We start from the raw sequence: 20,557 nt of genomic DNA on the forward strand, positions 1-20,557 counted from the left end.
CTGCGACAAATCCTGCAGTACCACCTCCCTCTTCAGACTCAGCCATGAACGCCCGATACCTATGCTGTCGGGCGGAGGTATCACGGTAAATAATTAATAGGATGCAGAATTCCCCGCTCAACCCCGCCTCCCGAAGGATTCTCAGAGCAGCAGGTAAGCGGCACAGTACGTCCATCGTCCGAGTTGTTCGTATTGGTGGTAGCCGAACATACTATAGCTTCATTAGCTGGTTCTTGGCATCAATTTGACATGCGGGCGAGTGAATTTTTTCGACGAGTTACACATTTAGCCCCAGTAGGCCTTCCTTTCCAAGCTAGATCGAATATTTAATAACCAACCATACACATATATCTGACCCGATATACTGAACTTGAAACTAGTGTTTCCCATCAGTGTAGTAGGTCACAAATCCTGGAGGCTGTGTCCTAAAGGAGTCTGCGTATTACCCGGATCGATTTGAGCTTAGCCTGATAAACATGTGAGCGCGGACCACAGCTAGCTATGAAAATTGAATTGATTTCTGCGGAGATAGAATCAAAACGGTTAGTCAAAAGTGCAGCTTGCTGTGTCTATTTGGAAACAATTATGCCATGTTTAAACTTCAACTATCTGCATGTCAAAATCCGGAACAAGAAAACAACGATCTAAAGATTGCCCAAGATAAGCTGCGTGCTCTTCTATTAAAATACAAGAACCAAAGCAAAAGAAAATGAATTGCTTTACTTTCGAAATATTGGATGCAAAATACGCCAACAATTCATCGACCGTCACCTGGTGGACCTAATCAGGGCTGCACTCGTTCTAAAGCAGTGGTTCAAGACTTTGTTCAAGTTACCGTAGTTAACTGTCTTTCGAGATCGTTGCAAGTTTATAACACCTATAGGATACTAGAGGATATGCCCTACGCTCTGGTGACGGGAGTTTCGTCTCAAAAAGGAGTGAAATGAATATATTGAGCGTTGAAATCGCAATATTGGCATAAGGGCCAGATCATATGCACATATGAAGCAATGAGCTGGATAATTACATAATTGCGATGACGACCACGCCCTTCGAGGTACATGTTGCGTCCAGCCCCTTAAAAGCCGTTCTCTGCTGTCTGCTACACAGTCTCTAACATCCTTCAGTTCGATTGCCCACGATCTGGTAATTTAAGTTCAGCATTCATGTCGAAATGGGCTCCAAAACCTCTGAGGACCATATTCCAGGGGGCGATGGTATGACCAATAGCCTGGCTTCCTTTTAGCTCACTGTACGATGAGTGCTTACTGGCAGCAGGCGGTGGATCCCTCTCAAACAACTCTTGCTCAGCCGGTGGAGAGCCTCGGGGTGCGCATCTCTCCCGCGATGGAGACGGCAATGTTGGGGACAAAGGAGGCGGCGACGACGACGACGACGATGCTAGCTCCATGCGGTTGACGGCGCATGACGACAAGAAGAAAAAGAAGAGAAAGCCAAAGAAGAAGAAGAAAACGACTGCTCTCAAGCAATCGTCGCCTCCAAGGGTGCCTCTGAGTGACCTCTTTCCTTCGGGAGAGTATCCAGCTGGCGAGTTTCTCGCTTATGCTGAGAATGCAAACACTGCTCGCACAACGGCCGCGGAGATGCGTTATCTCAGTCGTCAGCACCTCGAGGATCCGACATTCTTGAATGATTATCGGAAAGCCGCTGAAGTGCATCGTCAGGTACGGCATTGGGTTCAAGATAACGTCAAACCCGGCCAGACACTCAACGAAATCGCAACTGGAATTGAGGATGGCGTGCGATCGCTTTTGGGAAATCCTGGGCTTGTGCCGGGAGACGCCCTCAAATCTGGAATGGGGTTTCCTACTGGCCTTTCAATCAACCATGGTGTTGCGCATTATACACCTAATCCAGGCCAGAAAGATGTTGTGCTGCAGCACCAAGACGTGATGAAGGTCGATTACGGCGTGCACATCAATGGGTGGATTGTGGATAGTGCCTTCACTATGGCGTTTGACCCTACGTACGACAATCTCTTGGCTGCGGTCAAGGATGCGACGAACACTGGCATCAAGGTGAGTGCTGCACAATTCTATCACACTATCAGCAGAATCTAATTGTTCTACAGACTGCTGGGATCGACGTCCGAATCTGCGATGTAAGCGCTGAGATACAGGAGGCCATGGAGAGCTATGAAGTCGAAATCGGCGGGAAAACCTACCCTGTAAAAGCAGTGCGCAACATCTGCGCACACGACATCAAGCACTACCGTATCCATGGTGGAAAGTCTATCCCGTTCATCAAGAACAATGATCAGACCAAGATGGAAGAAGGCGAAATCTTTGCCATTGAAACCTTTGGAACGACGGGTCGGGGCAAGTTGTATGACGATGTCAGTGATATCTCAATCCTGGAACTCAAGGGTATACTGGGCTGACTATATGGATTAGGCCGGTATCTACGGTTACGGGCTATCATATGATGCCCCGAGTCAGGTGAAGTTGCCATTTGCTTCTGCGAACCGTTTGTACAAGGTGATTAAAGAGCAATTTGGCACGCTCGTTTTCTGTCGCCGATATCTGGACCGTCTTGGTGTGGATCGGTACTTGGCTGGGGTAAGGCGTTCTGCAGTGTTCTCTTGAGATATATAATTTACTGACGAGTTTAAAGTTGAACTGTCTCATTGCGAATGGCATCGTTGAGCCTTACCAACCGCTCGCAGACACAAAGGGGTCGTATTCCGCGCAATATGAACACGTAAGTCCGACACAAATCTTTTATGAATAATGGGCAACTAATCAGTCCAGACGATCTTGCTCCGCGAGTCGACCAAAGAGGTTCTGAGTCGAGGAAGTGACTATTGATTGTGATTTTTTATTATAAGAGAAATCACTGGGTAGGATTACAGGAATTCATTTCACATTCAACAGATCTTCGGGACGGTTCAACAGCGTCGGAGAAGATACTTCATCGTCAAGCCAAGGCTGCTTCAACACAGCTTCAACATGGCCGCACAGTTCAACACTCCTGCATTTACATTCACCACATTCATTTAGTAACCTAGTTTGGTCTGTATTTCAAACATGGTATAGCTACCAGTAAAAGAATACAAGACATACAAATCCGTCCTTACTGTCGATTCTAGCTTGCCAATGGATTGTATTCGTGAACCCTTGGGATTATCGAATATTACTGTCGGGGTAGATTTCTTATTTCCGTAGAATCATGGCTACTTGGTGTCACCCAAATCACGTCATTTCCTTAGCAAATTGGTTATCCAAAACCTCCACTATTGTCAACGACTCGCGACATTTACATCCCACTAGTGGAGTGTTACTGAGCTCTACTAGAGAGATAAGCCGCTTTAAAAGGTGACTCGACAGTGATTTCAACATTGTTCCGTCGAAGCTATTTCTGGTCAAATTCATGTCAACGAACCCAAGATCCACTGCAATCGATCAAGATGAAGACGCTGTGCGACGAGGAGCTCAAGAGCCTTGCAGGCCATTACTTTGCCCCGACAGGCTTGTATCAATATACCAAAAGCCTACCTTTTCTCGGAAACCTAAAATGCGACACCACAACGCTGACTGCCGGAGAATGGACCGAGCTCATCATCGAATATACTGTCGGCGCCAGTGGACTGGCTGATGGAGCTTGGATCAAAGGGACATTCAAGTTCTACTCCGACTGGGCACTGTTCCAGACTTCGGAAGCAAAACAAGACAATTACGTTTCGGCGGAATACAGCCCAGGCCCCTTGCACGACGGCCAAAACCCGGCAACGGTGCAATCCCTGGCTGTTCGATTCGATCAGAAAGGCCACGAAAGGCCGTTTCAAAAGGCCATCATTATCGATATTGTCGATGGATACATGAACCCTGGTGATAAGATCACTGTCCGTATTGGGGACAGACGATGGGGTTCGCGCGGAACGCGAGCGCAGACTTTCGTCGAGGACAACTTCCTGATGCGATGGTACATTGATCCTGTTGGAACGTCGAGATTCGCCCCTATCAAGCCAGATATCGCATTTCCAATCAAACCGGGACCCGTTGCCAAAGTCAGGGCCATTACGCCTCGTCTGGTCAGAGCTGACGTGCCCTTCCCCATTCACATTCACACCGAGGATGCATGGGGCAACGCGACAGCCGATCTTGACGGCTTGAAAGCTCAACTCGCCATCACAGCAGATGGCTCCTCCGATGTCGTCTGGGAGCAAAGCCTTTCATTCTCCAGCCAGGGTTGGACCGTTGTGAATGATAACGTATCACTCGGGTTGGACGGAGATTATGAGTTGTCGGTGACTGTTCTCAACCACAGTGGCCACGTTCTGGTTGAAACAAGGGACTATATCTCAGTTGAATCTTCTATTCCTGTCCCTCGACCATTTTACGCGGACCTTCACGTCCATTCCGACGACACTGTCGGTACCAACTCTACTACGTATAATTTCTCGTACGCTCAACAGATCGCCGGCCTCGATATCGTGGGTTACACGGCCAACGATTTCAACATTACAAAGGAGCGCTGGCAGAAGACACTCGGAATTATCAAGCAGGTCAACTCCAAGGGCGAGTTTGTCGTCTTCCCGGGGACTGAATGGTGCGGTAACTCAGCCGCGGGCGGTGACCACAATGTCGTCTTCCTTGATGACCCAAGCGTAAGTGAGCCGGAGTTCCCATTCGATAGAAACGGGAATGTAGCACGGAGCTTCGAATGGAACGAGGATGGCCCGGCAGAGTTGGTGCCGGGCGCCTGGCCTCTTGACGAAGTCTACGCCACCTACGCTCACTCCCCAGAACAACATCTTCTCATTCCTCATGTCGGTGGCCGCAGGTGCAACTTGGCGTGGCATCACCCGCAACTGGAGCGCCTGATCGAGATCGGGAGTGCATGGGGTTTGTTCGAATGGCTCCTTCGCGATGCCGTAAAGCGTGGATGGGAGTTGGGAGTTTCGGCCAACTCGGACGAGCATCGGGGGCGGTGTGGCGGTGGAGTGCCCGGCACCGCCGTGTTTGGCACGAAAGGTGGTCTGACTGGCGTCTTGTCCGATAAGCTGGAACGCAGCGATGTTGCAAAAGCGCTTCGCGCTCGCAGAACATTTGCTACCACGGGAGAACGACTTGTTGGCCTGGTCAGTACCAAAGACGGCAATCTTCAGGGCGATGACGTTGTAGTCAAGACAGGCGAGACCGTCGACCTCAAATACCGCTTTTTTGGGACGAACGGGTTCTCCTCAGTCGAGGCTTGGGATGCAAGTGGACGGATCTTCCATCGTGACCTCCAGCAAGAGGTATCCAGGAGTGCGGCAGATTCAACACCAAGAATACTTCGTGTCAAGTGGGGAGGTGCACGTCTATATGATAGATATCGTGAGGCAGTTTGGCAGGGCTCAGTCCTGGTCCCAGGCGTTGTCATCTCACACGTGCAGCCGTTCGGTGGCGTTTTGGACAACGCCGAGGAGGTCGTCAAGTTGGTGTCTGAGACGCAAGTTGTCTTTGACACGCGCACCAGCGGTGACTTTGATGGAGTCAACATTTTCCTTGCAGAAGGTTCCGAGAACCCCTCTACAATAAGAGTGTCGGGGCACTTGGGAGGGTATGTCAAAGTCGGCGATGCCCTTAAAGGCAACCCTCACAAGCCCCAACCTCAATTTGACTTTGTTGTCAGCGTACAAGAAGCAACCCAGCCAGGTGGAAGACAAAAAGACTTGAATGGCGGCGCAGAGCTTTTCGTATCTGTAGAGAGTCTGTTGGACGTACCATTGCCAAGGAGAGTCGAGGGCGACTTCACGGTCACGTCCGGATCGTCGGAAATAGGTCTTAGCCGGGCGGTATATTTTGTTGGAAGGGAACATTCAGGTGGCAAGGTTATCACTAGTCCGGTATTTATTAAGACTAAATGATACGTAGATGGAACTTTTCGTGCTTGAATAGATATTGGTTGCTGATATACATTTCGAACAATACTGTGCCATCCAGAAACCTCCTTCGGCTGAAACGCCATAAATTGAGCACAGCGTGGCTTGTTTTCCTCGTCACATTATCCTGGTTAGAACGCAATTTGAGGAGTAGATTATAGGTGTGATTTCATATACCCTTCTAATAAAACACGAAGCCTCTTCTGATTATTCGCAAACACAAGTTTGCAGAGTTTATGAGTATTGTCTACACATCATATTTTAATCAATGTTTTGCGAAGCCTTTTTCTCAAAGAATGCTACGGTAACTTGGTTCTACTACCAAGTGCAGAGTAGACAAGCAATGCCGAAAAAAAAAGAAGAGAGAATTATGCAAACCAAGAGTACAGGTTATGTGGCGGAGCTCATTCTATCATCTTCAAACTCGGGGATTCCGCTTGGCTCCGGCGGACAAGCCTTGAATTCGCCCCTTTTTGTGCGGCGGGCTCCCCTTGGAGGCATCGCCGAGGATCGCCGAGGGGAGGTCTGATTTTCCAGGCGCTGGTGAATCTTTTTGTAGTGTTCCCTCTGTGAAAATTGTCAGTCGTAGTGCTACGGAGAGACTCGCTCTGCCAATGTTGACTAACCATATTATCCTTCCGGCTAAATATACGATCACAATCGGGGTGCAAGCACCGAACTGCTGGTGTATGAGAGCCCATGTGTCGTTGGAAATCTTTGCGAGTGGCAAAACCGACGCCGGCTTGCTGGCAGCGTTTCTCTGTGCAGAAGAAATATTTTGCGTGGCCACGGAAGTGCTTTCTCAGATCGCATATTCGAAGGAAAGCACGAGAAGAGCAGCATCCCGGGTACTGGCAGCGCCAGTTGCCAGCGACATCGAGATAGCCAATTTGATGAAGATCTGCAGGGCCCCAAGTTTCAGGCTCCGAACCTTTAGGAGGAGATCGTGGCGAAGCGGTTCCACTGCTGGGGGATGATGCAGAATCAAACAGCTCACTTGTGATGGGCGAGAGGTCGGTAGGGGATTGTGCCGCGGAAGTATCATTGGGGGTATATTCAGTGTTCAAAGTGGTCGTTAGATTGTTATTTATCAATGAAGTGGAGGGCTGAAATGACTGGAAGGAACATTGATGGTTCAAATCTTGGAAGCAATCTCCGGCGGGAAAGGGGGTGAATTGAGAGTCGAAAGTGTACCCTGGGTTGCTGTCGTCGAAAATAGGGAAGTTATAAGAGGCCTCCAGATAAAAGTCCATAACTCCTGATATCTTCAGACAATGTATGGAAATACAAAGATGGAGTCCGAAGAGAGAAAATGAATGTATTGCGTTGAGGATTATGAGACGGATTGATGATCTTGGCAAGAATTGGATTGCGACTCACGTTTATGTATCTCACGACGATCGGTATTTTCAATCAGGAAGGCTTAACTGTAACTCATATAAACAAGATTCTATAGCTCGATGCGCGATGCAACTCTGGAGGTCCAAACGTTGGGGCTAATTGCATAGCTTCCGGCAAAGACGGGTAAGAACGACCATAGCGCGGCGGGTTCATAGGTTGAGCAAGGGCCCTTTCGGCAATTGCGTTTGGCTTCTCCGGCCCGAGGGGATCTATCCCCAAATCAGGTACCGCCGCCCGACCGCTTCAATTTTTAATCATTTGACATCGGTGTTAGAAATTGTGATGCTAAAGATCTTTTTGGCATGAACAGTTGGGGAAATTACCATTTCGTATGCTGCAATGCGATTTGTTATTCAGCCATCGAGAAACAGGTTGCAACGTTAGATCGCCCGGATATCAGGAAGAGCACAGTCCTTTAACAAGGATCATACATCGGGGGCAGCCCCTAGTTGAAGAATTATGTTAGTGCCCCCGGGACGGGATGACACTGTCTATCCTCATCGCTGACTGGACTTAACAGAGCGTCTTAATGGATCTGATCCCCTCAAACTGTAACAAACCGGCTTGGGGAAAGGTCACCAATTCGTATTAGCAAACTTTGCGGCCTTTTATGCGTCAAGATAAACATATGCAGTGCTTCTGTTACTAAGATAATAGCCCCTTGCAACGTAGCAATACACCCATGTAATAAACAAGGTCAGTCAAGCTCCCGCTTCCCCCTGATGTTCGAAGTCAAACCGGTAAGGCTGGACGACAGGCCGTCAACTTCTCTAAACGGCTAAAAGTGGGCTTTGTCATTGAGCATGAATTGCGATTCGCTCCTGAGAGTCAAACTAAGCCATCTCGGCTGCATAACTCGAGACGCCTAGCGGGTTCCCCCGTCTGCGCTGACTGGATCTTAACCTTCCATGTTATGATCGCTGTGGCTTATAAACATCATCTAACAGATCTAGGCCTCTCCATATTGTGAGTTTTAATGGCAAAGATACAATAACTGATGTCGGCAGTTACATCGCCCCCCACTGGCCCCGGGATATCCGGGGTTTTGGGGGCCTCTTCCCCAAAGGTTGGCTTGAACTTATTGAGGGATTCCCGAAGCCTGTACAGAGTGAGCAGAAATTCTGCTTTAATACGGATAACTTTGCTTTATCGGTGTTTCAATTAGCTATTCTCTTCTTATAGTAGATTCAGGTGCAAGCATGGCTACCCAGCGACGTAGCATCCGAGTCGACCGGCACCGACAACCGGCTGTTTCGATCGCAAGAGCATCTATTTCGGTGAAAGTGGGAGTAATATGAAGATATAGTATGAAATTCTAGGTTTGTCACAGTAGTAGGTGATATTGTTCTGGATAGGTTTTTCCTTGACATATAATAGTCAAAAATCCCGTATTGGCTCGATGCTAGCCCAGCAGATAAACGTTCCAAGACATGATCTAAATCTGGTTAACCGAAGTTACCTCACTAAAAATATGCTTTTGTCCCTTGTTCAGCCTGTGTTGCTTGGTCTCAGGCGTAAGTTTCTGACTTGTTATTCGATCTCTTGCTAAATATAAATGCGTTGCGAACATTTGGTTTGTCTTTGGAGTGCTAAAATCACAACATAAAAGGTTCTCAAGCGTGTGTGAACAGCCCATTCCAAATCACAACGTGTACGGTTTACACATGTGCATGTTAATTAGCATCACCGACCAGCTGGTACGGCTTTCGTTGATGGCTGCAGTTAGGACTCAACACTTCTCTTTTTCTTCCTTTCTTCCCTCGCCATCCTTCTAACACCTGAATAAATCTTTCTGCCTCGGCTTGTACTTAAGAGTACATAAAAAGTTCAATCAGAGGCTTTGCCGTTTACCATCCTCCTAGCGTGTTTGTATCATGGCTGGCTCACTGAGCAACCGAACTCTCCTGGTTGCTACTCAATGTATTTCCGGGACGGCCCGGACGGGTAAGCTATTCATTGCCCAGGTTCTTACCGGAATGCGAGGCTCTCCACCAGATTCGAACAATCATTTTCCAATTACTCAAACGAACCGACAGCACGCTCTAATATTTTCGTACCCATCTACTTTCAAACATCCAACATCTTCAGTCTGTGTCAAGAATACTAGACATGTAATAACCTAGAAGTGAGACAGCGGCTTCGTCCAAATCGGTCCATTTTGCGACGAGATGACCAACTTGGAGAGGCTTGTAGGAGGCGATCGATTAGATCGTGTCAAGTTTATTGGTGTAACTCTGATAAAATCGAGAGATTGTGGAGTTGTATCCTATTTCCTTCTTCGACAATCGAGATACTGTCGAAGATCACAGTCAACGGACGCTAATGGTTTTCTTTACCTGGAGATCTTTGATGGACGGATAAAGCTACTGTGGTCGGTGGAGTGGCCAGCAAAACGCTTGGCACTAGATAGCCTCACTGTGTCAGTCAATTGACCATAACTTCTCATCCGTCTTTGAGCAAATGACGTCGTTTGCCATACATCTTTCCTGTTGACCGCGGTTCCCGCGAGCAATTTCCCTGCTGACTGCAACGTACGAAGTACAAACTTTTTCTTGATCCACCGGAGGTCCACCGGAAGCACGCCGGTGGTTCCCGGAGCGCGTAATGACCCCCGAAATCTCGGCCTGATTCGGCAGATCCGTCCTGAGACGAGGCTTGAAGGCATTGAGTCGGTGGATTTTCTACGTCCCTGAATAAAACGGAAAAGACGTCATGGTGGAGCAGAAGAAGTGGTCCTGACACCTGAGTATGCCCCGCGCTCGGTGAAGGAGGGGTCTCACCGAGTCTCACCGAAGCTCATGTTGATCTCTCTGGCACAACGACGGCTACAGCGGAAAGTGACTTGAAGGGTCTCGAATGATTCGCAGAGTTCTATACCACGACGGGAACATCATCAGTCTCCACAAGAACACATCATGTAGGCACAGCGGTCGTTTTGTCCTCGTCTCGAGGTACCCAAAACGGAAGCACAGCCATCCGGAACCAGCCGCCACCAGCCGCTGCAGAATCCACTTCCCCGTCACGATTCATGAGTAAGCCCGGCTGCCGGAAGAACACACTTTATGGCTCATTCCACTATAACACCACACCACCTCATCCCAACGGCCACTTCCCGGACCCTTCGCCCCCATGTTCTGGTTCTGCGGCAGAACAGCCTTAAGATCAACACTCTCGACCCTTCGCTTCTCATCCACCTCACTTCTCTCACCAAAGTCTTCCCCTTCTCCCCTCCTCAGGTCTTCCTCCCCGCACCACTCAAAACTCTATCTCCGCGCCATGTCCGCCGCTGCTGTGTCCCTCGTCGAGTCGGCCAAGAAGGCCGCGGCCTACCGCGCCGTCGATGAGCACCTCGACCCCGCGGCCCGCTACGTCGGTATCGGGTCTGGCAGCACCGTCGTCTACGTCGTCGACGCCATCGCCGCCAAGGGTCCCTCTTTCTGGGGCAACATGACCTTCCTCCCCACGGGCAGCCAGTCCAAGGGCCTCATCCGCGCTGCGGGCCTGCGCCTGTGCAACCTTGACGAGAGGCCGCTCGGCCCCGACGGCAAGCTCGTTCCCATCGACGTCGCCTTTGACGGCGCCGATGAGGTCGATGCGGATCTCAACTGCATCAAGGGTGGCGGCGCGTGCTTGTTCCAGGAGAAGCTCGTTGCCATTGCCGCTAAGAAGTTTATCGTTGTCGCCGGTGAGTTCTGAGTCCGGATCCATGTGGAAAAGTGAGAGGCGAGCTGACCGCGTACGCAGACTACCGCAAGCTCTCGTCGAGGCTGCTCACCAACTGGAAGGCAATCCCCATCGAGGTGCTCCCCATGTCCGCCCCGGATGTGCTGGACAGGCTGACGGCCCTCGGCTCCGTCAAGCCCGCCGTCCGGCCCGGCGCCCCCGGCAAGGCCGGCGAGGTCGTCACCGATAACGGCATGTGGCTCATTGACGCGCCCTTCCCGCAGTTGCTCCTGTCCCAGGACCTGGCGGACGGCGCCCAGGGCCGCAACGCCAACGGCGCGTGGGAGGTCTCGGCGCTGGCCAAGGAGCTGCTGCTCATCCCCGGCATCGTCGAGATTGGTATCTTCCACGGCTTCAACGGTCTGCAGGCCGCCCAGGCCGGCAAGGAGGGCCTGGCGCAGAAGCCCATTGCCGCGTACTTTGGCATGGAGGACGGCAGCGTCAAGGTGACTGGTAGTTCATGAATTGGCGCGGATGGTCTTGTGTTTTTTTTCTAGCGAAGTGGAGTTAAAAAGGAAATAATCACCGAGGAGCAGCAAGACTGCAGGAAGACTGCAGGTTCCGACGACATGGTCGGCTCACAGACTGTCTAGTGTTTGCTAGCTCTGAGACGTCACGAGGCAATGAGAGAGCACCCATTGCTGTGTGGTTTGTCGTGCGACAATCCCTGGAGCGAACAATACCAAAGTTTTGAAGTTATCAGCTGGAATTCACTAGCCAGAATATCCATGTCAGGATGTCTCATTGCGCCTTTGTGTGGTGATGTGTGGTGATGTGTGGTTTATTACTATAAAACATTACCCTAGGCTTTCGGATAGCCCGGCGATGACTACGAAATGTATATAAGCAATAGATTGCTTCATCTGCGCCATGAGATCTCCAGTCTCGTTTAGTCAAGCGAGCAGTCAGACGTCAGCGACCTTCCAGCCACCAACGAGGAGGTTGGTGAATATTCTCAACGGATCGTACTTGGTGCGGATGGCCTTGAGGCGCGCAAGGTTCGCCGCGGGGTAGCTCTGGAAGATGGGCTGCCCCTTGCCAGCGTCGTTCAGGTACAGGTAGCCGCCCGCCACACCCCGGGCCTCCAGGCCCGCTTCGATTTCGGCCGTGACGGTGTCGGCAAAGGAGCTCGCGGTCGCGTCGTCCTTGGCGTCCTGCCACGACAGGTTCTCGACGACCCAGAAGTAGGGCGCCTTGGCCGGGTCCACGCCCTGGGGGTTGCCGCCCTTGGCGATGCCCTGCTGGATGAACTCTTTGGTGATGGGCTGGAAGGTGACGGAAGCCGACAGTCCGACGACACCCGAGAGCTTCGAGGTGGCGGCCGCGATGAAAGCGTCGTGGACGTAGTCGACGGCGTCGCGATCAACGACCAGAGACAAGACGCGGAACCTTGAGGAAGATGTTAGTGGTGAAGTTCCCTTGCCCATTTTGCAACGGGTTCAGCAAGGGGGGGGGGGCAACTTACTCCTGACGGAGGCCGGTGGGCTGCAGCGCATCAACGGCACTGACGTACTCGGCAAGGGGCTGCAGAGCGTAGGACTCGGCCACAGGCGCAAGAGCCGGCGAGGTGAAGTTCTCAAAGGCCGTGGCGGACTCGGTCTCGGAGTCGTAGAACCTGGCGGCCGCGTAGGCCGTGATGTTGTACGAAGGGTACGTGAGGATGGTGGGGATGATGGCGGCCTTGCCATCGGCAGAGCCGTACTTGCCGAAGTTGTAGACGGCGTCGAGGTACTTGCTGCTGTCGCTCTGGGCGTACTGGGAGATGCCGACCCAGACCTTGGGCGACTTGACGGTCTTGAGGTCGAAGCGGGTGACGATGGCGAAGGAGTTGCCGCCGCCCTTCAGGGCCCAGAAGAGGTCCGAGTAGGCGTTGGTGGCGGTGGCCTCGACAATGATGCCGCTGGACAGGACGGCCTGGTAGCGGACGACGTTGTCGGCCGCGAAGCCGTACTGGTTCGAATAGAAGGAGATGCCTCCCCCGAGCAGCAGGCCAGAGACGCCGACGCCGCCGATGCGACCGCCGACGACCGCAAGGCCGGAGGGCTGGACGTAGGAGTAGACGTCCCTCCACCTAAGTCCAGCGCCCACGGAGACGGTGGCCTTGTCGCTAGAGAGGGCCAGCGTGGTCAGGTTCGAGGTCGACAGCAGAACGCCCGACGAGCCGATGCTGTTGTAGCCCACGACTGGCATGTGACCGCCGCTGCGGACCGCGAACTTGGTCAAGCTGAGGGTCAGGGTGGTGACGGCAAAGGAGACCTGCTGAGCGTTCTGCGGCACGAAGACGCATGCGGGGGTGTCGTAGGCCCTTGCGGACCAGTACTGCGTCTGCGTCTCGTAGACGTAGCCATCGGTGCCCGCGTAGAACGTCTGCTTGGGGTACCTGAAGCTCAGGAGCCCGCAGGCGACCTTCTCGGAGCCGAGGATACTGGAGGCAGCAGCCGAGGTGGTTGCATCGGAATCCTCTGCTGCAACTGCTGCAGGAGACAATGTTGCAGCTGCGACGGCCAGGAGCCTCGCGACGAGGAGCGAAACACGAACCATGATTTGCTGGACTAGCTTGCCGGGAACATGAAAGAAGAGGGAGCGTAATCCAGCAAGCCGCGATGGATGCAGGAGGAGCGCATCTTTCTATCACGGGCTCGAGCAGCGAGACCTAGGTTGGTTGTGGCAATGGAGATATGGCGAAATTGTAGGGGGCCCAGGGGTCCCATGGACCTGCAGCATTCGTTAGCGAAGATGGATTGATTCATGCAGTATCTGCTGTAAAGTGCAGTAGTGCCTCATCTCGCGAGTCTCTCATTGGCAGGTGGTCGCAGACCCGAGATGAGATGTTGGTGCTGGTAACGAACCCCCCCAGTCGCTACCCCGTCTCTATCCTTGCCCCCCACCACCCGGCTTGGCTAGCACCTCATCGACACGAACAAAAGACATTGTCTCGCTTCCAACGTGTGGGCCTAGCCGGTCTACCCGACAAGGGATACTTTCTTTTTCCCGTTGGTTTGCATGCGCGCCTCCCTGATGCAACAGCGCGGAAAGTGGAACAGAGAGGAAGGGGAAGAAGCAATGTGAACCGTTCTATTAATGCCCGGTCTTGCCACTGCGGTGCCGCGGTGCCGCGGTGCTCCAACAAACCTCTCGGTCAACCAGGAAACCATCTGGAAGGTAAATCGTCTCATCCAAGCGACGGGCAATAGACGACTCGTACAATGGCGGCATCCGTGCTTGGCTTCACTGAGATGATGGTAGGTGGCCCCAATCAATCCCGATCCCCGCCCCCGCTTCCTCGGAATCCGGGCCGGCCGGGGGGAGGGGAGCCCGCCGCCGGTTGGCCTCCGCGGTCTGTGCTTCGGGTTGTCTCCGTCGCACTGACCATCTTGCTCCGCCTTCGCTAACGGGCTCCCCAGGTCCTCATCTGGGTCATGTGGGCTATTGCTCTCGGAATGACCATCTTTCGAGGCAGCTTCCAATGGATCCTTCAGCGGCGTCTGTACGCGGACGACTACTTCATCATCGCTGGAGTCGTCACATTGACCGCCCTGTCCGCCGTCATCACGAGGATGTTGCCGCAGTTCTACCTTGTCGGCGAGTACACCAAGGCCGCCGCGAAGGATCCTCTCACGCCCCTCCCTCTGCCGCTTGATGAGCTCACTCTGAGGACAGTCGCAGCGCTGAAGTTGATGTTCTCCCAGATGCTGCTTTTCTGGACAACGCTGTGGGCTGGTAGGTCACCCCCAACTCTCCCCTTCTTCGAATCTCGAGGGCGTGGTGGAAGCAAAACGGTCGGAAATCAAAAAGTCAAGATTTGACTGACCGGATGCGTTATCAGCAAAGTTCTCCATCCTCTTCTTCGTCCGGCGGCTTGTTAGCGGTCTGCCCAACTACATCCGCGCGTGGTGGGTGTGTTTCGGCGCCGTCCTGCTGCTCTACCTCGCCTGCATGCTCTCCAACTTTTTGACGTGCACGCCTTTGACTCGGTACTGGAGTGCGAGTGAGTGATTCGCGCAACTTTTCGGCTCGAGTTGGCCGGCTAACAGTAGTCGAAACCAGCTGGGTGTAGCGCGCCGGAAGATTTGGTTCGAGCCGACGCGTCCATCAAATTTGCGACCGGCGCCGACGTTGCCGCAGACCTGCTCAGTATGTCCTGCCCTCCAGGCCGACCCAGGCAAAGTGGGGAGGACGGGAGGCTGCTTTCCCTTATATGCAGACCTCCTTCGTTAGATAGCTCACTAACATGTGATCTCCCATAGTCATGATGCTGCCCCTCAACCTACTGCGCAAGCTCTCCACCTCGCGGTCCCACAAGCTCGGCCTGGCCGTCCTCTTCTCCCTCGGCGGCATCATCATCGCCTTCGCCCTCGCGCGCCTCGCCCAGGTCACCAAGGCCACGAGCGACTCGGCCAAGGACCCCACCACCGTCGCCAACGGGCCGGTGCTCCTGAGCATGTGGAGCCACATCGAGTCGTCCGTCAGCGTCATCGTCGCCACGCTTCCCGCCTTCCGCTTCCTGCTCAGCAAGAACCGGCCCGCCTCGAAGAAGACGGCCTCCAGGTACGCCGGCCCGACGATTGGCGGATCCGGCAAGTCGCTGCGGTCGAGGAAGTGGCAGAAGGACGCGGTGCGCCTGGAAGGGGTGGACAGTGACGGCCGCGTCTCGGCGCAAGGCAGCGAGACGGAGTTGAGGCCGGTGAGGGGGATCCAGAAAGAGGTCGAGTACAGGGTCGAGGAACTACGAGGGGAGTCGGGTCTGGGAGAGACGAAGCGCAGGACACAGGAGTTGTTCGCGTGACCTGGGCGTAGGCAGATCGGCGCAAGCAGTTAGCCGTAAGCGAGAAAAGGCATGCTAGTTAGCACACAGTATCGTATGGAAACGGGGCTTTCACCAGTGACATGTCTTGACGCCAAAAGTATGGCGAGCAACACAATCACCATATGTTTAGAGGCTCGGGTTTCATGGTATACATTATCCATTCATATACTGTGAATACTTCTAGACATTATCCTCGTAAGACATTAAGAGTCGAGCTGGTTCCTTCCGAGCAATCCCTCCTCGCGCGAGGGCCAATAAACCCTCTTTCATTAAAATTCTATCCGTAACGCCGCAACCTCATACATGAGGGCTCCCCATTACATTCTATAGCGCATCCACCAATGTGGACCATGGTATCTGGAACAAGTTCGAAAGCAATCCGGGCTGAGTTATCCTGTTTGTACTTTTCTCCTTTTTATTTTTTTAAACAGCGCCGGAAAGGTTCTTGGTGTTGAGCTTGCTCCATCTCGAGCCCAGAGAGATCAAGAAAGAGACGCCGGCGCCAGCAACTGCAAGGGCGAAGGCGACCTTGAGACCGTCCATGTAGGCTTGGATGACGCCCGGGACGGCTTCCGCGGGGAAGGCGGTTCGGATCTGGGTCGCGCCCGTGATGGCGACGAGGTTGGGGTCGACACTGGGGACGTTCTTGGCGACGTTCTTCAGAATGGTGATGAGGAAGCCGGATTGGGCGGCTGCGACGTAGAAAGCTCCGCCGACAGTTTGGAAGACTGGGTGTGGGTGTTAGTGTACTGTATCACGGCGGGAAGAGGGGGGTTGGAATGGAGACTTACAGAGCAGAACGGCGGTGGCGGAGGCAAGATCTCCCTCGCTAACGGTGCCTTGCACGGCGATGATGGGGATTTGGAAACCAGCACCCCAGGCAAGGCCGGCGAGGACCTGGTATCCAATCCACTTGTCACTTCCGGTGCCGATGTCGAGGGTGTAGATAAGGCCGGCACCCACGGTAGCGAGGGCGGCGCTGACGACGAGAATAGGGGTGTAAAAGCCCGTGATGGAGATGGAGACACCGGAAGCAATGGTGGCGATGGTGACGGCGATAATGAGCGGGAGGTTGCGAACGCCGGACATGGTCGGGGAGGCGTTATCGACGGACTGGAAGTAGATGGGCAGGTAGTACACCAGGACGAAGTAGGCGCCGGCGAAGAAGAAGGCATAGGCGGAGGAGATGTAGACGGTGCGGTCTTTGATCAGACGGGGCGCGATCATGGCGCGCTCACCCTGGTACCACTCCAACACGATGAAGGCGATTATGATGAGGCCGAAGCCGACCAAGAGGCCGATGACTGTGGACGAGTTCCAGGGGTGCTTGGAGCCTCCCCACTGCAAGGCGAGGAGGAAGGAGATGGTGCCACCCATGATGAGGAAGGTTCCGATGAGGTCCATCTGGAGGAACTTCTCGAGCAAGCTAGCCTTGACGGGGACAGCCTGGGGCGGGGTTTGGAAGTAGAAGAGGATAATGGCGGCGGAGATGCCTCCAATGGGGAGGTTGATGTAGAAGCACCAGCGCCAGCTGACGTGATCGGTGAATGCGCCGCCAACAAGGGGCCCGATGACAGAGGCGATACCGTACGAGGCGCCAATGATGCCCGTGTAGGTCGGTCGCTTGTCGGGCGGGGCGGAGAAACCGATGATGGTGTAGGCACCGGAGCCGATGCCTGCGGCGCCCACGCCGGCGATGGCGCGGCCGACAATGAGGGCGACGGAGTTGGGCGCGACACCGCAGATGAGACTACCGACTTCGAAGATGAAGATGGAGAGCAGGAAGGATGTCTTGAGCGGGAAGTACTTGTATGCTTTGCCCCCTGTTTGCCGACATTGTCAGTATTGTGGTGGCATAGAGTGTAATCGGGGGGGATGACTTACATGTTGACTGGAAGGCGGCAACACACATGAAGAATGAGGCACCGTACCAGGCGACTTGGTCCAGACCGCGGAATTCGTCAGTGATCTTTGGGATGGCGGTTGCGACGATGGTCATGTCAAGAGCAACGAGGAAGATGCTGAGAACGAGGGCGACGACGATGAAAGTAAGCCGGATGCCTGTCGGGTACACGGCCGCCTTCGTTTCCGTTGGCTGTGTTGAGCCGGCCTCCTCATCGGTTGCTGTGCCGGTCTCCTCCTTCTTCTCATTGATTTCGTCGTCGGCAAGCATCGACGGCGAAGAAGTGGCTTCCCGATCCGTGTCGCCCTTCTCGCGCTGCGCCACGAGGGTACTCGTAGTAGAGGTCATTGCGACGGTGATGGCGTGTAAGTGACTCGACCTTTACGAAGGTGAATGTGCTTGAATGTCGATGATGATGCGGAGCTGTTACAGTCCTAGCAAAGAGCGAAGTCTTTACTATTTAAACTGAGGCTGAATGTCTCTGAAGTGCGTGCCACAAGACAGAGCTATAACACTGGAACGGGGGAGTCCCGGCTCCCTTATGTATCTGAATGAACGCCATGGGAATCAAGCAGTACGGCTCGGAGTTTGGGAAGCGTTGACACACCGGGGAATGGCCCGCCGCTCGGAGGAAAGAGAGACAACCGCAATATGGTGCTTAGCCTACTTTGGGTGCAGAAGTCTCATCTTGGCGATGACAAGCTGGCGTGGGCCATCCTCCGTGCATGATCCCAAGCGAGACTTGACGCGATTGCTCATCGTGTATGGTACAAGACTAGGGTTGTACATGGTTATGCCAGCATAACGGCACCGGGGTGACCCAATGGGACGGTGGTGGGATCAGTTCTACGGAGGATGCATTAGGCCGGGGCGGTAGGGCAGTAGGGCGGTGCACACAAAGACGGCTCGAATCATGCTTGTTGTGAAGCCGCCATTGATAAGCCCTATGGCGGAGATATTGAGACCGAAGTGGAAAATGAACTTCGTGTGCGACCCCTTTCCACCACCTAGGCGTTTCTGCTTGGTAACCACGTAGCCGAGTTCATCCAATCTCCGCCTGCGTACCGCAGGTTTGGTCGCAAACTCCTCTTGGCAATTCGTCGAATCTCATCTCAGACTCACATTGTGTGCAGATCTGGAATGTTCCGAAGTCCGCAGCCTCCCTTGCGGAATTGGGGGCGGGCTTCTTCTGAGGCTCCCAGCCAGGCTGCAATGCTGGTCGCTTACCTCAGTAGGGGACTTCTGCCGCCCCTGTCTGGGCTGCATATCGCAGCGTGCAGTACCGTACCGGTTCCGCCGAACCGGCGGAGGTAATGGACATAACGACATGTTCTGCGGAGTTTGAGCGGCAGTAAGCGGTGGAAGAGTCAGACATGGCGCACCTTTGTTGCCGATCTGAGCACCAAGCCGCACTCGCAATTACGCCTGGATTTCCCACGTTGGGAATAGCTCCAGTTTCATAGGCATCATCTTGGAGGCTGCAGACGGATAAGGCTGCGCTTGTTGCCCAACCGACGCCGCCACATCATCACAAAATATTCGTCTTGCGCCCGTCCCAGTAGACCAGCAGATTGTCGGACCAGTCGTTTTCGTGTTTGATTTGTAAAGCAACCATGTCCCTGAAGGCAAGCCTGCCGCACACTCGTCCGGTTCTTCGGTACTTGGCATTGTTGAGACGACCAAAGATCCAGACGAACGAGGATGGATGGTTGAGCAAATTGCGACACATTAAGCCTGACCATACAAGCTTTGGCCAGGGGAACAGAGTGGAGAGGAGAGGCCCTTGGACGACTAAAGTCCCACCGAATAAGCTTGTTGACCATGATCCGCATGCAAGATGATTCATTCGCCATGACTGCTAGACCGAAGTGATGGTCGGTGCTGGTGCGACGCGACCGTCTCCCAGCGGGAAGAAAATCGGAAAATGTCGTACAACTAGCGAATGACGGGCCTGCTTGAGTAAGCATTCAGCGGTAGGAGGTGATGACACGAATCACACGTCCGGCCGGCAGGACAAGGAGCATGTTAGCCATCAAAGCGGGCTTGAGACCTGCAGCCTAAGGTCAGAGCAAAGTCAACTTGTAGCCACTGATTCACCATAACGCTTCCACCGATCCACCATAACGTTCTCCAAACTCCCGGATTTAATATGTTTCACTGCAAATCAGCGGGGTCTCGGGGTCGGAGGTAGAGGGAGGCATGTGAGCCAGGGAAGGCCAGGAGATGAAGATAGCGAAAGATGGGTGTGTTGATCTGTCAGCCAGATGGTCCGAACGGGTCGGTTGAAGATGATGCCAAGGGGCGCTTGGAGGGGGGTGGGGAGGCATGTTAGGCATACCAGGTCGTCGGCGACTTTTGCGTGCCAATGTTTCTGTCGCACGTGTCAGCTAGATTTGCATCGTCCAGATTTACGAGGGCTGCAGGAGGGTGCGATTATGTAACGGAAAGAAGCGGCTATTAAACTAAAAGACTGCCGAAGGGGGTCGGAATTTATGAGGTAAGCAGGCACACCACAGCACTCGAGGCAGGTACCGTACATCGTATCTACCCGGGCCAGACCGGCGTGTCCACCTCCCTCCTGGCATACATATACATACATACCTACCCGGCCAGCAGGCACACCATCTGTCCGTCCGTCACACCTGGCACACATTGCCTTCACCTGGCTCGCTCTGGCAAGTCGGAGACAGCGGACGGAATGTTACCACCCACAACACAATGCCGTTGTCCTGGTTCATTATAATCCTGTCTGACCAAGGAGGATTCTGTCACCGAATCAGCCCGTCTCATAGGAATTAGCATGCATGAGAGCTCGCCTTGCGTGCTAAGCCACGAT

General features: G+C 53.4%; 6 protein-coding genes across 6 annotated transcripts; 4 read left to right on the forward strand and 2 right to left on the reverse strand.

Annotated features, from left to right (window-relative positions):
• Positions 1-1,174: 1,174 nt before the first annotated feature.
• Positions 1,175-2,828, forward strand: EsH8_VIII_000439 (peptidase M24, structural domain-containing protein; the record flags this gene model as incomplete). Its single annotated transcript, XM_083269481.1, has 6 exons — positions 1,175-1,217; positions 1,279-2,039; positions 2,093-2,356; positions 2,415-2,579; positions 2,635-2,721; positions 2,772-2,828. The coding sequence occupies 6 exons, from the start codon at positions 1,175-1,177 to the stop codon at positions 2,826-2,828; spliced, it is 1,377 nt and encodes a 458-aa protein (XP_083129249.1).
• Positions 2,829-3,427: 599 nt separating this feature from the next.
• On the forward strand, positions 3,428-6,041 carry EsH8_VIII_000440 (uncharacterized protein; the record flags this gene model as incomplete). Its single annotated transcript, XM_083269482.1, has 2 exons — positions 3,428-5,565; positions 6,023-6,041. 2 exons carry the CDS (start codon positions 3,428-3,430, stop codon positions 6,039-6,041), a joined length of 2,157 nt encoding a protein of 718 aa, XP_083129250.1.
• A 4,523-nt stretch (positions 6,042-10,564) lies between these two features.
• Positions 10,565-11,475, forward strand: EsH8_VIII_000441 (ribose-5-phosphate isomerase RKI1; the record flags this gene model as incomplete). The annotated part of the gene is made up of 2 exons (XM_083269483.1): positions 10,565-10,973; positions 11,033-11,475. 2 exons carry the CDS (start codon positions 10,565-10,567, stop codon positions 11,473-11,475), a joined length of 852 nt encoding a protein of 283 aa, XP_083129251.1.
• A 441-nt stretch (positions 11,476-11,916) lies between these two features.
• On the reverse strand, positions 11,917-13,552 carry EsH8_VIII_000442 (FAD-binding oxidoreductase; the record flags this gene model as incomplete). The annotated part of the gene is made up of 2 exons (XM_083269484.1): positions 11,917-12,400; positions 12,477-13,552. The coding sequence occupies 2 exons, from the start codon at positions 13,550-13,552 to the stop codon at positions 11,917-11,919; spliced, it is 1,560 nt and encodes a 519-aa protein (XP_083129252.1).
• Positions 13,553-14,092: 540 nt separating this feature from the next.
• EsH8_VIII_000443 (uncharacterized protein) lies at positions 14,093-15,797 on the forward strand (the record flags this gene model as incomplete). The annotated part of the gene is made up of 5 exons (XM_083269485.1): positions 14,093-14,173; positions 14,416-14,731; positions 14,838-14,999; positions 15,059-15,145; positions 15,259-15,797. 5 exons carry the CDS (start codon positions 14,093-14,095, stop codon positions 15,795-15,797), a joined length of 1,185 nt encoding a protein of 394 aa, XP_083129253.1.
• Positions 15,798-16,241: 444 nt separating this feature from the next.
• EsH8_VIII_000444 (major facilitator superfamily domain-containing protein) lies at positions 16,242-18,069 on the reverse strand (the record flags this gene model as incomplete). Its single annotated transcript, XM_083269486.1, has 3 exons — positions 16,242-16,546; positions 16,610-17,641; positions 17,703-18,069. The coding sequence occupies 3 exons, from the start codon at positions 18,067-18,069 to the stop codon at positions 16,242-16,244; spliced, it is 1,704 nt and encodes a 567-aa protein (XP_083129254.1).
• Positions 18,070-20,557: the final 2,488 nt, after the last annotated feature.

Source organism: Colletotrichum jinshuiense, chromosome 8 (assembly GCF_051148585.1).
Source record: "Colletotrichum jinshuiense chromosome 8, complete sequence".
Taxonomy (NCBI): domain Eukaryota; kingdom Fungi; phylum Ascomycota; class Sordariomycetes; order Glomerellales; family Glomerellaceae; genus Colletotrichum; species Colletotrichum jinshuiense.